The sequence below is a fragment of the Fukomys damarensis genome, unplaced genomic scaffold, assembly GCF_012274545.1.
Source record: "Fukomys damarensis isolate Sample0158 unplaced genomic scaffold, DMR_v1.0_HiC HiC_scaffold_34, whole genome shotgun sequence".
NCBI lineage: Eukaryota > Metazoa > Chordata > Mammalia > Rodentia > Bathyergidae > Fukomys > Fukomys damarensis.
The window spans coordinates 7,669,353-7,684,193 of NW_022900946.1; the positions used below are offsets into that span (position 1 = coordinate 7,669,353).

The 14,841-nt window shown below is 44.4% G+C and overlaps 1 protein-coding gene across 1 annotated transcript in view; it reads left to right on the top strand.

Moving 5' to 3' along the window:
* The first annotated feature begins 1,250 nt into the window (after positions 1 to 1,250).
* LOC104852954 (nodal modulator 1) overlaps positions 1,251 to 14,841 on the top strand; it is a 49,995-nt gene continuing 36,404 nt past the window's right edge. The window contains exons 1-8 of the mRNA XM_033758740.1: positions 1,251 to 1,370; positions 3,471 to 3,560; positions 5,075 to 5,120; positions 8,091 to 8,191; positions 9,006 to 9,112; positions 11,442 to 11,514; positions 13,655 to 13,807; positions 14,540 to 14,677. Of these exons, the coding sequence (XP_033614631.1) occupies positions 1,251 to 1,370; positions 3,471 to 3,560; positions 5,075 to 5,120; positions 8,091 to 8,191; positions 9,006 to 9,112; positions 11,442 to 11,514; positions 13,655 to 13,807; positions 14,540 to 14,677 (828 nt within the window). The remainder of the gene's footprint in view (positions 1,371 to 3,470; positions 3,561 to 5,074; positions 5,121 to 8,090; positions 8,192 to 9,005; positions 9,113 to 11,441; positions 11,515 to 13,654; positions 13,808 to 14,539; positions 14,678 to 14,841) is intronic.

The following is a 14,841-nucleotide window of genomic DNA, read 5'->3' on the forward strand; positions in this document are numbered from 1 at the left end:
CCCCGGCCCTGCCCGCCTCGCCTCGCCTCGCGGTGTGACTCTGCGCCGGTCGCTCGGCCTCTCTGGGCCGCAGTGGCCTTGCTTCGGAGCCCTTCCCTCTGCGCACCCTGTGCCCGGCGCGGGCTCCGCCACCCTCCCCAGATGCGCCAGAGGGGTCGAGTGCAGTGGGGTCAGCTGCGGACCCCCGACTCTCACAACCCGAATACAGATCCCCAGAATACAGACCCAAACCCTGGAGCCTAGGCCCTCCTTTCGTGGAGACCTAGACCCCCAGACCTCGCAGAACTAGGCCCCCCGAAACTTAGATCTCGCCAAAGCCGAGTTCCAGAACCTGGAGACAACAGGTGTTACTTATTAAGCTCCACAGCCCAGGACCCCCTGCCTCTGCCCCAGTGAACTAATCCATTAGTAATTCAAACCCGCGGAGGTGCTTTTAAAGAACGCAGATTCCCAGCCCGTAGGTCTTGATTCAGTGGGTCAGAATCGCTCACTCGGGGCCTGGGATCTGTACCCAGCTGTCCCTGACAATACACACACCCGCTTTCCTCTGAAAGTGGAGTTGCCAGCTGCCCTGATTGCCTTAATAGGTAGTTTTTGGAATTACACTAGAGATTTATGTAGACATTTTTAGAAAGTAAGTTATAAAGCTTTATCAAACGACTGTCATGAGATTATGACCCAGAAAGCTTTTGAGAAGAGGAAGGGGGGTGGATGAAAGTAGGGCCGAAGGACACTTGTCAAGGTAGATGGGAAGGGGTTTGAGGGAGGGCTGGGCAGCGTTTTGTCAAGGGGACGGATGGGGCAGTAGGACGGGTGGGAAAGGGAAGAGGCAGAGAGCATGTACCTGGGGGATCCTTTGTGAAAGGAGGAGCAAGAGAAATGCCAAACAGAAGGGAAGGGAAGGGGAACCTGAGGTTGTCTGAAAGCACCTTTGGGCTTCCCCAGTGATGGTGATGGAGGATTGAACCTTAGTAGCATTGAACCTGAGCATTGGGGGAGGAGGGTAGGAAGTTGATTCCACACCCCAGGATCCTTTTGACCTGGCCTCATTCCAGCTCCCGAGTTTTATACTTGAAGGATGGGAGAGAAACAGCAGAACCCAGCGCCACGGTTTTCTAAAAAGGAATCACCATCTTCAGGACATCGGTGTCTGCTGCTCCTCTCCCCTTTTTTTCCCCTTGAGGGAGGGCTTCTAGGAGCTGCTGGGGACATGTTGCTGGGTGCCCAAGTCACCTCCTGGGTTTGCAGGCATGCGGCATTTCAGCATCTGCCTTGAAGAGCTTTTTGCCGTGTATAGTGTCCTGGGGCCCTGGGAGAAAGGGAAAGGCGGTAGAACTAGCCCCAGTACTTACCTTGACAGCAGAGAGCAGGTTTTGTGACCCATTGTGAATTGCGCTGCCTGCACCCTGGGCTGCCTTGCCACACGGTTGGAGACGCTCATTCTTTTGTAATTTCTGATTATGAAATCAGACATTTCATAAATATGACGCTGACATAATGACATCCTGTGTCCTGATCTGTACTTTATAAAAGAAATGGATTTTTCAGTCATTTTTTGATTATGTTTTCTGTGTTCCGATACATTTACCTTCACTCTCTCCGGCCTTTTTCCGTTTTGGATGTTTTCATCATCTTCATTCATTCAGCAGCTATTTATTGAGTTCCTGTATATACTGACGCCTTGTCCCAAGTGGAGATATAGCAAGATAGTGAACAGATCAGACAAAAATCCTATTATTTATTTATTTATTGGTTCCAGGGATCAAACTCGGGTCCTTGTGCTTGCAGGGCAGGTGGTGAAACCACTGAGCTAAGTCCCCGGCCCAAAAATCCTATTAGGGAATTGCCATTATTTTATGGTACTGGGAATTGAACCCAGGGCCTTCCCACTGAGTTACATCCTGAGCACTTTTAAGACAGGTACTCCCTGAGTTGGTAAGTTGCCCAGGCTGGGCCCAAACGTAGGACCCTTCTGCCTTAGTTTTCCAGAGTCATGAGATTACGTGCATGTTTTGCTACACCCAGAGATGTTCTGTTCTTTACACTGGCCTGTACTGTGAAAAGGAACAATCATATCAGTTGCTGATACATTAACAATTGGATCTCACCTTAAAATCTGGATTCCCAATATCTCTGGGGAACCACCTGATCTTTGGGATGCAAGACCCGTTGTGGGCTGCACAGTGCTCTGAAACCCTGTAGAGGCAGCGATGTCTGTTAACAGTGCCTCTTGAGCACTGTGGGCTGGTGAAGTCCAATCCCTGCTTTTCATGTACTCCCTTGAATAGACACCACTAAAGCAACAGGATGCTCAGCCCTGTGCAAGTGTAAGTGGTGTGGTTGTTGCCCACGGAGAGCTTACAGTCTGCTTGTTTCCTCACTCGATTCCTTTCGTATTTGTGTAAGTCAGGAGTTTGCTGCTTGCTGCATCATCTCAGCTGGGAAGAGCGGGCTGTGTCATTTCACATCTTGGTCCCAGCACTCACATTTTAGAGGTCAGACTCTTAGAAGTCAGCAGACCCAATAATGTTCTTTTGTAGGAGAGGAAACTGAGTCTCATTGACTGGTTGAACCATGTAGGGAGGTCAGGGAATTTTCCTAGAGCCTGATCTATGCCTTGCTGATTGCATTGCATTCCTTTTTCCTTCAGAGGTATTAAACAGTAATAAGAACTTTTTTTGTGAACATGTACTCTGTGCTAGGTGCCTAATACACATTGATAGGAATCTGTTCAACCACCGTCAAAGACAGTGGCTCCCTTTTTCCCCCCTGCGCCTCTGAAGGTGGAAGGACTTGGAGTGTGGAAGACCCTGGCAGAGCTCGCTCATCTTGGGGGAACAGTTTCGTCTGCTGATGTTCAGGACACAAGAATTTTAGTGTGCTTAAGGAGAGGATGTGTATTAACAGATTAGTATCTTATGTGTCTTTTTTGTTCTGAGGAGGACAGAAAAGAGAAAATTAAATTTCTAGGTCAATCTGGGGCTAGAAATGCAGATCTCTGCCTTTTATCCTAGACCTTCTAGCTGAGAAAATGAGGTGAGCCCTAGGAATGCTGTATGCTTTTTATTAAGCACTTTGCTAACAGCAAAGTTTGAAAATTTGTTTTAGACTCAGAAACTTATATGAACAACATAGAGATAGTCGCCAAAATAAACAAAAGTATTGAAAAGCAAGACTTGCCTTAGGCTTGAGATTTTTTTCTTTTATTTCCATGCTAGAGTCGAACCCAGGCCCTTGTGCATGCTAGGCGAGCACTGTCCCACTGAGCTATGCCCCAGCCCTTTAGAACATTGAATCACATTTTTTTTAGTGACTTTGTCTTATTTTCTTTTGTCCCTGATCTGATGCTCAGTGTTAATAACTTGTTTACAGTAGGAACCCAGAAAATGCATATAGAGTGAATGTATTCAGGCATAATGTACATAGTTAATTATCAAAGGTGATACTATGACTTCTGTTTTCCTTTTCAGATAAAGTTGTATACCAAGCACGGGACTTTGAAATACCAGACAGACTGTGCCCCTAACAATGGCTACTTTATGATCCCCTTGTATGATAAGGTAAGAGGAGGGGAACTTCAGTCTTCACCGCGGGTCTTTTATGATGGGAAGTAATTAGTGTGTCTTTTCCCCAGCCGGGAAAGTGGCCTTTCCCACATGAGCAAATGCTCATTGGTTTTGAAAATGATTTGTGGACTGTGGCAGTGCTAGCCAGGCTCTGAGGGAGACAGCTTATGGACTGTCTTGATTGAGCACCCTGGCTCTCCTCATCTCCAGGGACACGTGGCAGTGTCTGGAGCCATTGCGGTTATCACAGCTTGGAGAGGTACTACAAAGTAGAGGCCAGGAATGAGCTTAACAACCTGCCATGCTACGTAGGACAGCTCAAATGCCGGTAGTGCCAGGGTTGAGAAACTGACTTAATAGAACTCTCTTTCTGCCAGCAGCCTAAAATATTGTTTAAAGAGTTATTTATACAAGCAGTGTGTGAATTTATGGGTTGTGTGAAAAAAAAACCCTCAAGGTCTTCGAGTTGCATGAAATAAATTTGTACCCTTTGCCCCTGCCACCTCCCTCTACGGTGATAACCTCTGATAAGAGTTTTGGTGTGCATCCAAAATAATCTACTTGGAGGCAGATACCCATAAATATGTACGCATGTACGTAATATGTAACCGCACAGAGAGGCGGGGCCTTGCACACTTCTACTCACACAATTTCATCCTTAAATTTCAACTTTGTATTTGGAAATACAGACTCCTGCCAAATAATATAGCTAGTTTTGACTTGGATTTTTAAGAAATATAAATGGAATCTAATGATAGGAATCATTCTTCGGTTTGATTTTCTCCCATGGTAATGATAACATTACTATAGGGAAGTTTGTTTTTTCCCTCTGCATACGTTTATCATCAATGTGTATAGATCTATGTCACTGCATCTTTAGGACTGCACTGAATGTCAGAGTCAACCCATGTCTGTAATTTAGCCACTTTTCAATTAATGGACGGATAGACTTTTCTCAATTTTTAAATTATGATTAACAACACAGCAGTGAATATTCTTGAACTTAGATCTGTATGCACAATATGTATAAAGGTGGACTAGTTGGGTCATGAAATCTAGATTTCTAGAGATGGACCCAATTTACTTTTCTTTAAACTGTTCATGTCCATCTCAAGAAACTAGGGTTGGCCTTGTTGAGTTAAATCCATTTTAAGGAATGACTTTGGTTCCTAAGGATGTGTACTGACTCTTAAAATGTTAGGCACGTGAGAAGTCAACAGAGGACTCGGTTAATCGTATGCATTTGGTATCAAAAGATGAGTGTCAGGAGCTGTAGTGTCACACATTGACCTCTGCAGGCATCTGCCTACTGCTTGAGGAATCTTTGGGTGGTGGCTTCAGCTCACAGCATCTGAAGGGCATCTAGGAAATGTTACCATTTATACTGCGTACACTTAGAATTTCATCTTAGGCAGAATGATTTTAGTTTAAATGATAGCACTACACTGTGTTCAATTAGTCATCGGTTCTCATTCCTTTAAATCTAACTTCTTTTCTTTTCCTTTTAGGGAGATTTTATTCTAAAGATTGAGCCTCCCCTAGGGTGGAGTTTTGGTAAGTGAGCTGGGCAAGCAGACATAGCTCGTCAGGATCACATTGTGTGCTAGATATGAATTTAGTTTGCCCAAGCACAGAGACTATTAATATTAAGAATCCATTTCTGGCATGTGGGTTTTTTTCCCCCTTGTCACTTTAGTTTGGATTTATCTTAGATCTACCTTAAAGCTGCCTGTCATCCTTCTTAAAATAGGTGTCTCTCCCATACTGTGTCCCTTTTAGAAGACTGCCTTCGCAGTGTCGCTCGTGACGTGGCAGCTGAGCAGCATAGCCACAGATTGGGGACTTTGTTTCTCTCTGAGGCTGGCTCTCTTTTAGCACCTCAGTTTTATTTTTTGTTTTTTAAACTGACTGAATGTTTAAACATTGTGAGATTTGATTTTTAAAACCCAGATTTGTGACTCTTAAGAAGATCCGGTGTCCTTGGGCCTCCCTTGCTCAGTGTGGACTTTGGGCAAGTTGTTTCCCCTCCACTTCTGTCTGCTCACCGTGGAGTCACAGTTGTTAGCATCTCTGCTTCTGGGGGTTCTTGAGGGGAATAGTGGGCCGGTGTTAGATGTTCAGAACGGCTGGCGCAAGTTTGTAAGCACTGGAACCAGAAACCGCCCTCTGCACATACACACAGAAGCATCCAGGTTCTGCCAGAACTCCCTTGCAGCAGAATCAGAGACTTGGGAACAGATCTGAGATCAGAGGAGAGGGTTCCATTTATATATGGCTGGCTGGTTGTTTGGAAGGAGAGAGACTTGTCCTTTGGGTGCAGTAGGTGTGTCCGCTGTCTACACCTGGGGAAGAAGTGAGGCTTCTTCGTGTTTGATTCCCGCCATCATAGAGGCGAAGTGAACCTTCCTCACTGAGCACTCATTTGGTTAGAACAGTAGCTCTTCCTTAGTTTATTGTCAGAGGTACCTGTCAGGTACGTTCCAGAATGGTGAAGGGGAGCCCAACCCGAGTACAGACGAAGGCTGGGGTCACCCATTGGTGGCCTGTCTGAGTTTTTCAGGCAACCTCTTTGCTCCTGCTGGTGCTTTTTCTTTTGATTAACTTTTTTGTTGAATTATAACATACTTACAGAAAAGTATAGCGAATAGAAAAGGTTACTGAATTCAATTTTCCCCTCCCTCCCTCCCTTGGTGAATTTTCAAAATACTCCAGGAATGACACCTAAATGGTGGGATAGAACTTCTCCATCATCCCAGCGGCGCCCCGTGCCACCACTCATTAATTGCCCTACAGGTGACCCCTGCCCTGGCCTTCTAAAATCACCCATGTGTTTGGTTTGTTGTGAAGTTTGTATAAATGAAATCCCACAGGATACTTTTTTGTGTGGTGTCTTTCTCTTGGTGGTGGTCACAAGATTGTGCGTGTGATGTGCACTCTGCTTCGTTCTCTGTGCTGTTGGAACTCTGCTGGGTGAATGTACAACAGTGTGCATCCGTTCTACTGTGGGTGGACTCTTGGCTTGCTTCCCACCTGTAGCTGCTAAGGGGGGTCACACTGCTGAGCGTTCTGCACATACCTTTTGGTGCACGGGCATTTGTGTTTTTGTTAAGTACATGCTAAGAGTGAAATTGCGGGGTGATAGAATTTATACATGCTCAGTTTAGTGAATATTTTGAAGCAGGGCAGTTTATGCTTTGCCATCAGTGTACAAGAATTCTGGTTGCTCCGCATCCTGGCCAGCCCTGTGCGGTCAGACTTTCTCATTTTAGTAGTGGACGTGGTAGTGTTGTATTGTGGTTTCCATTGCACTCGTCTGCTGACCGGTGAGACTGGACAACTTTTTCAGGTGTTTCTGTTAATCTACCATTTGGATAGCCTCCTTTCTAGGATGCTTGTTCAGCCCCCCACCTCCCCGTTTGAATCTTCCCCTTTGTGCATTCTTTTTTTTGGTCCTGGGAATCAAACTCAGGACCTTGCGCTTGCCAGGCAGGTGCTGTGCCACTGAGCTACATCCCCATCCCTGTGTATATATTCTTGTGCATGGGTTTGCAGTTCTTCCTTTTACCTGAAATTCTCATGTTTTTTTTTCCTCTACTTATTATTTTATATTCTTTTTAACCTTTAAAAACTAGATTTTGGGCCGGGTGTTTAGCTCAATAGTGCTGCTGTTTGCCTCACAAGTGTAAAGTCCCGAGTTCAGTCCCTGGTATAAAAAAACAAACAAACAAACAACTCGATCTTAACTGTTAATCCATCAAAACCCTGTCATGATGAACCCTTCGGTTTTCTAGAACAAGTAAATTAATCGCTAATATCGAAAAATCAGAAGATTGCATGCACCATCTGTATTCCAGTGTTCCTGAGAGGTTGGAAGCTTGGGCAGCACGGGCCCACCAGGCAGCAGGTGGCACAGTTGAGAAGGGGCTGCCCCTGTTAGTTTGCCGCTGTTCCTCCTTGGCCTCCCTCGCTTCTTTCCCACTGGGTTCTTAACGGCATTTGGGTTTATGGGCCTGCTTTAATGTAGCTCACCTTTTATATTTGGCTTGGGACAGGCCTGGAGCCAAGTTGGGGAGTCCTGCTGGGGCTGTGGCACTCACAAACTGTGTGGCTTCGGGAGAACCCTTTAAACTTTCTGACCTGTATACATAATCTCCTGAGATAGTGGTGAGGGTTGAATGCCCTCAGCATGGAGCCCAGCCGATGGTAAACGTTCGGCAAATCGAACTTACTTGGTGCTTACTGAATTTTCCATGGGACTCCAAGATATAAGTTAGCCGAAAGACTGTTTTTAAACTCTTATTTGGTAAACATTTGTTCCAGTGGGGCAAGAAGCCAGGTGACTGGAAAAAGGATGAGAGGAACACTTTTCCCTTCATTGAATCACGTGAGTGTAGAAAGTGTTCAGAAATTAATGAATAGAAGAGCTTAGCCATGAAATGTGTATTGCTTAGCTTCCCTGTGTCCCGGAACTGAAGCTGATTTCTGTCTTGCCGTTCCCTCTCCCTTTTCCGCCTTATTCCTCAGAGCCAACCAACGTGGAGCTGTATGTGGATGGCGTCAATGACATCTGCACGAAGGGTGGGGACATCAACTTTGTGTTCACCGGGTTCTCTGTGAATGGAAAGGTTTGGCTTTGGAACTTGTTGTTTTTCACTTTGCTCTGTAACGGGTACTAAGTCTTCTCACCACCTTTGGGAAAACATGGTGTTTGAACTGGAGGGTTTTGGTCCTGCAAGGAGCCCCCAGATGGGCTTCGAGGGGGCTCTCTGACTTCTTCACTCCATTGCGTAGAACAGTGGTGTTTTTAGGGGTGTTTTTTGCTGACCTCTCCCACCCTCAGAATGTCAATGCCAGGAGTGGCCTTTTGTACTGATGCAAAGTAGGAGGTGCGCACTCTGCAGGACCATGGCCTTCATGTTGGCTGTGGGTGAACTGATGAGAGGGTGCACCTCTCTTCCTGCAGAGAGGATGTGCCTCTGCTCCCGGCCCTGCCCCGGGAGTAGTCTCAGTGTCAAAGCTATGCTCTCTGGGGGGCTGCTAACTTGCACAAGCGCCCACTCTGCCTTCAGACTCTGAGAGGAGAACTTTGGTTCCCACCCTGTTTGACCTCCAGGCTTGAGATCTGCAGATTCCCTTGCTGCCATGGTCCTTGTGGTGGACATGTTTCTCTTTTTTTGTGTTAAGGACGAGGCCCTCAGTGCCTACTTCATGTGCCGGGCTTCTTATTAGAGATGGTGATCTTTGTAATGGTGTATCTTTGACTGATGGTATTTTAGATTCCATGAAGTCAGGTGTGATTTTCTGTCATCCCACCCTCAGAAAGGGCACCCATGGTTTATGACACCTTCTCAGAGGGGTCCTTGACTGAAGAAAGCTCTAGGCGCCTTGCAAGGAGAGACCTCTGCTGCCTGGTGGGTCCTAACCTCCTTCTCCACACAGGTGCTGAGCAAAGGGCAGCCCCTGGGTCCTGCAGGAGTTCAGGTGTCTCTGAGAAACACGGGGACGGAGGCGAGGATTCAGTCCACCGTCTCACAACCTGGTGGAAAGTGAGTGACATTCTGGCACCCAGCGTCGTAGCTGGAGCTGGGCTCTGACGGGGCTGGAGGGAGCTTTGGATTTAGGGGCCCTGGTTCAGATCCTTATTTGACCTCTTAACTTCCAGCAAGTTCACACCCCTCAGAGCCCCTACTCCTGACTGTGATGTGGAAGTCATTTGACCCATGCAGCCTCCTGGGGTGAATGAAGTATCAGTCAATAGCCCTAGAGGGCCTGGCACTTAGTAGGCCTTCATTTAGCAGCTGGGGCCGGTGCCTGAGCCTGGATTTGAATCCCAGCCCTTCCATTTGCTAACTCTTTGGCCTGAGACAAGTTACTTCATTCCTCTGTGCCTCAAGTTTCCTCATTTGTCAGTGGTAATTGTGGAATCTGCCCTCCTCACATTCTTGGGAAGATCAAATTACTGTTTCAAACCACCTGGTGTGGAGTCTGCATGATGTTCGCTCAATATAGGTTAGCTGAGTTATGATTTACAGGCATCATTTATCACTGCATATCAAAACGATTACTTAATTAACCTTGCCGAATGGAATTTGCAGCACTTATTTAGTGGATCTATGTAGTTGAGTTTAATAGTTGCCAGATGTGCCAAGCTTAGTATCAGAATAGTTCAAACGGATAATTTTGAAAGTGTTCAAATTGTTACTAACTACTTCATTACGCAGAACCATCTAAATAGAAATTTATAATGAGTTTGTTAGGAAGTCATCCAATTTAAAAATTATTGTTTAAATTCATTTTGAAAAGATATTTATTTCTGTGTGATTGGTGCCTCTTTAGCCCTGTTCCCTAGGAGAAAATGAAGCTGAGATTCTTTTTCCTAGGCGAGTATAGGTTAAGTGTTCCTTACCAAGAATACTTGGGAACAGAACTGTCTTGGATTATGGGATTTTCTTTCAGATTTTGGAGTATTGGCATATAATAAGGAGATATCTTGGGGCTAGGACCCATGTCTAGACCTGAGACTCATTTTTGTTTCCTGTATATCTTGTGCATATGGGCCAGAGGTAAACTTACATAATATTATTAATAGTTTAGTACATGAAACAGTTTTGTGGTATGGAATTGTCCTCTTGTGGCATTGTGTGGGTGCACAAAACACTTTGGATTTAGGAAGACTTTAGACTTTCATATTAGGGGTGATCAGCCTGTTGTTTGTCGATCTCATCAGGAAAAATGACTTGGACCATCTGCACCGCCTAAACAGTGATGGTAACTTGCAGCACTGGAAGTTAAGCAGAGGCCAAGTCTTCTTCAGAATCCAAGGGCAGTTTCAGTTTCCTTGTAACAAAGTGACTTCTGAGCCTATCTGGTTATGATAGGCACACTTGGGAGGGGACAGTACTACTGTATGATCAGAAATTGAAGCTATTTATAGTGTAGAATGAGTGCTCTGGTTGTCAGAGGCCTTGTCAGTGTCACGGGTTAGATGTGTCAGGGTCCCTGCGGGGGCCTTTACAGTCTCGGTTCAGCTCCTGGAGGTCTTAGTTTGCCTACAGCTACTAGAATTGTCTTTATTAGCTACTGGTTTTATCTCAGCTGCTTTGCATAGAGCTTAAGATGGCTTATGCTTGTTTCAGATAACAGATCAAACCTCATTTGTGTAGGATTCAGAGCTTGTCTCTATTTACTGTGTGTACACCCTTGGTGTCATCTGGTGTTGGCGTCCACCCCATGCAATATGGATACCCTCTGGTCGTTACCCTCACTTCCTCCTTGCCTCCTCGGTTTTGCAGGATCTCACTTTATAGGTCAGGCTGGCCTTGGACTCACTATGTAACCCAGGCTGCTCAAACTCATGGAGAGCCTCTTGCCTCAGCCTCCTGAGAGCTGGGATTACAGGCGTGCGCCATGTTGCCCAGCTTCCTTGCCAAGTTATACTTGTCCAACCTGACTGACTGTTCTATGACTGACCCCGATGAACTGCAGTGATGGTTTAATGCCAGAAGTCCTGGAGATAAGGAAAGTGGGAGCCCGTGTCCTTCCTTCCAGCACACGGAACACTCTTCTTGGGCACAGTATGCATTCAGCCAGCGCCTTTCGTTGTGGCTTTGTCCAGTGAAGAGCTGAGTTTCCTTCATGCTCATTTAGCTGGCTGTGGGAAGTTTGTGATGATTCAGGTGTTATATTCTTATGCTGCTGACGCTAGTCATCTGAGTTTCCTTCATGCTCATTTAGCTGGCTGTGGGAAGTTTGTGATGATTCAGGTGTTATATTGTTATGCTGCTGACGTTAGTTGTAACATGCTGACGCTAGTCGTAACATTAGAAATACTCAGGTTGTTTTGAGAACGTTAAGTGATGTTTTTGTATTTCTTAGGTTTGCATTTTTTAAAGTTCTTCCTGGAGATTATGAAATCCTCGCAACTCATCCGACCTGGGCATTGAAAGAGGTGAGTGTTTCAGCTCCAAGCGTGGCCCTGCCAACGACGTGCTAGCTTGGGAACAGATGCAGGGTATTTCAACTTAGAATGTGAAAGGAGTTTATGGTTTTTCCAGATGTCAGTAAAGAAACAATGGTGCTGCTCATGGCTGGTTTGTGAGGTGAAACTCTGTTGCTGTAGCAGATGCTTCTGGTATTGGTTTCAGTTTAGGTGGCAGTGTCACCTTCCTGCCGTGAAGTAGCTCTATTATTAACTATGGCTATTTTGAGCTAAATCAACAGCAATAGCTCCTGATGAAGTGTATTTGTTTTCTTTTTCAGTGAGAAACAAAAATCTATAAATACACCTAAATGTTCTAGAATCTTTTGTCTCTGTGCCCAAGCAGAAGGTATTAAGAATGGTTATTGCAATTTTGTTTGTAATAGCAAAATGTTGTAAAGAGCCTAGATGCCCATTAGAAAAAGGATGGATGGTGGTTTTTTGGAGCCATCACACAATGGAATCCTGTGTGTCAGCCGGAAAGAGATCCAGAGCTATGCATGTCACTATAACTACATTTCAAAGCAGAGTTGAAGAAAGTAGGATTACAACCACTCAGGATAATGCGGATATAGTCTTATGTGTAAGAATATGTATAGACACAGTTTTAAGTGGAAAAATTACAAAGACGTGCATAAGAATGGAGAACACCACGTGCATGGTGATATTGATGGCTTCAAAAGGAGAGAAGAAGGCAGTTTTGGGGTATATCAGGGTCTTGAATTATATTTCTAATTTCTTTACGTAGTAAGAGGATATATAGTGCTCTTTAGAGTATTTTTTGTATGTTCTACTTTAGTTTATAATGGAAAATTTAAAAAGAAAGAAATATACTAGATGAGCTTTTGTGACAGCTGTAAGAAAAAAATTGAAATAAGATTTAAAGACATTCTGACCTGTTAACGTTTGCATTAATTCTGGGGCCGTGTCTCTTAAATCCTGAAGATGCAACAGAATCAACATTTCAGTCTTTATAGGTTTTATGCATCTGTAATTGATGGTGTAATTTTACCCTGAATTGTAAAATTGTAGTGTTTCTGACTGCTGAATTTTGGGGCTTTACTCTCTTAGAGCAACATTTGAAAATGTTTTATTTAAAACTCAAGTTTACACATGGTACACAGACTAAATTTTTAGGTTCACACTGTATGCTAATTGCATGTGTAAAAAGAATTTGAGTTTATTAATGTAAAGTTGTGATTTTTAAGACCAAGCATGGTGACAGAAGTCAGGATAACGATTACCTGTTGGGGGTCAGTATCTGGAAGTGAGTGAGAGGGGATTCCGGGCTGGAGGTGGCTCTTTCTCTAGCCGCATGTTGGTTACACAGAGTGGTCGATTCAACCTGAGAAAATCACTGCACTCTATGCTTAAAATATGCTTTTCCTATGTAAACTATACTTTAACACAAAATGTATGCGTGTATATCGTTAAACATGGAAAATATTACAATATGCTCATTAAAAATTGGCACATAGGAAAAAGCATAATATGCTCATTAAAAATACGGGACACGAAAAGAATTCAAAGAAGTAGGACAAAGTTAGGCATTTTGGAAGGTGGAAAAGTGTAGAGGAACTAAAATATCACTATTTAGACAAAACCAGTATTTAAGTTTTACCACATTTCCTTCCCTTCCACTTTGGCATTAAAAAGTAGTTGTAATTATACCATTGTACAGTTGGCCCTTGGTATCCATGAATTCTGCATCTGGGGATTCAACTAACCTTGGATTCAGCCAATTGTGGATTGGAACTATTTGGGAAGCAATTGTAGTGAGAGGCCTTTTTTCTTGCCATTATTCCTTAAACAGTATTCCTTTAACAGCTGTTTACATAGCAGTTACATTGTATTGGGTGTTAAAAGTAACTAGAGATGATTTAAACTACACAGGAGGATGTGTATAGATTACGTGCAAATACTATAGCATTTTATATGAGAGACTGGACGATCTTCAGATCTGGTTTCTGTGGAGGTCCTGGAACTAATTTTCTGTGGATACCGATCATCTATGCAATTTTACGTATTGCTCTCTCCAGTTAATGTTTTAGTTGAAACATGTTGTTAGACACTTTATCTTTTTGGAAGTTAAAGCCTCTCTTCTTTGTAGGCAAGCACCACTGTGCGTGTAACCAACTCTAATGCTAATGCAGCCAGTCCCCTCATAGTTGCTGGCTATAATGTGTCTGGCTCTGTTCGGAGTGATGGAGAGCCCATGAAAGGGGTGAAGTTTCTTCTCTTTTCTTCTTTAGTAACCAAAGAGGTAAGTACAGGAAGCACGTAGGGAGATAAAGAACAAAAGGACAGGTGTATGTCTTGGGCGGAAGAGCAGGGGTGGAATGGGGGATTTCAGGCTAAGATCTGTTGAAAATGTCAGTTTAAGGTTGACCAATTGCCTTAATATTTCAGAACATTGTGTCTCCACTGAGTCATAAGAAATTGGGTGTCTAAACTAGGAGGCTTGGAGTTTGGCGGGAAGTGGATAGGCTTTGATATCACACAGTTGCCTCTTAACAACTGCAGGACTTTGCGCTGGTCACTTAGCCTTCCTGAGCCACCATTTCCTTATCTGGACAGTGGTGATTTATTTATTTATTTGGTTTTTTGAGACAGGATCTTGCTATGTAGTTCAGCCTGGTCTTGAACTCACTATGCTGCCCAGGCTGGCCTCAGACTTGCAGCAGTCCTCCTGCCTCAGCTTCCCAAATGTTGGGATTACAGGCGTGCGCCACCACGCACAGCACCGTGATCCATTATTGGGAAGGGTGGTCTTATCCAAAGAACCATCCAAGGAACCATGCCAATTTTTATCTTTTTAACTTCAATGTAAAGACTTTTGTTCCTTTTGGCTGTGTGAATATGCCCTCTATTTCAGAAATACACAAATTGACCTAAAACTTACAAAAGCTGTCCTGTCTGGTAGTGAGGCTGTTTGGTGGCAGTCAGAACATGTAAGTGGAAAGGAAGTCTTTTTCTCTTTCTTTCCCTGGCTCAGGATGTCCTGGGCTGCAACGTCTCACCAGTGCCTGGGTTCCAGCCCCAAGATGAGAGCTTGGTGTATTTGTGCTATGCGATCTCCCAGGAAGATGGCTCTTTCTCCTTCTACTCCTTACCAAGTGGGGGTTACACTGTGGTGAGTGAAGTGGATTTCTCTTATTTTTGTTTGGGACCCTTGCAGTGTGGTAAGAGTGGGTGCCATTTGGGTGTTAGAAGAACAAGTGCTTGCCCTGTCCTTCCACGAACACTCTGTTTAGCAGTTAAAGGTCAAGCATTCCTGACCCCAAGTTGAAAATGCTC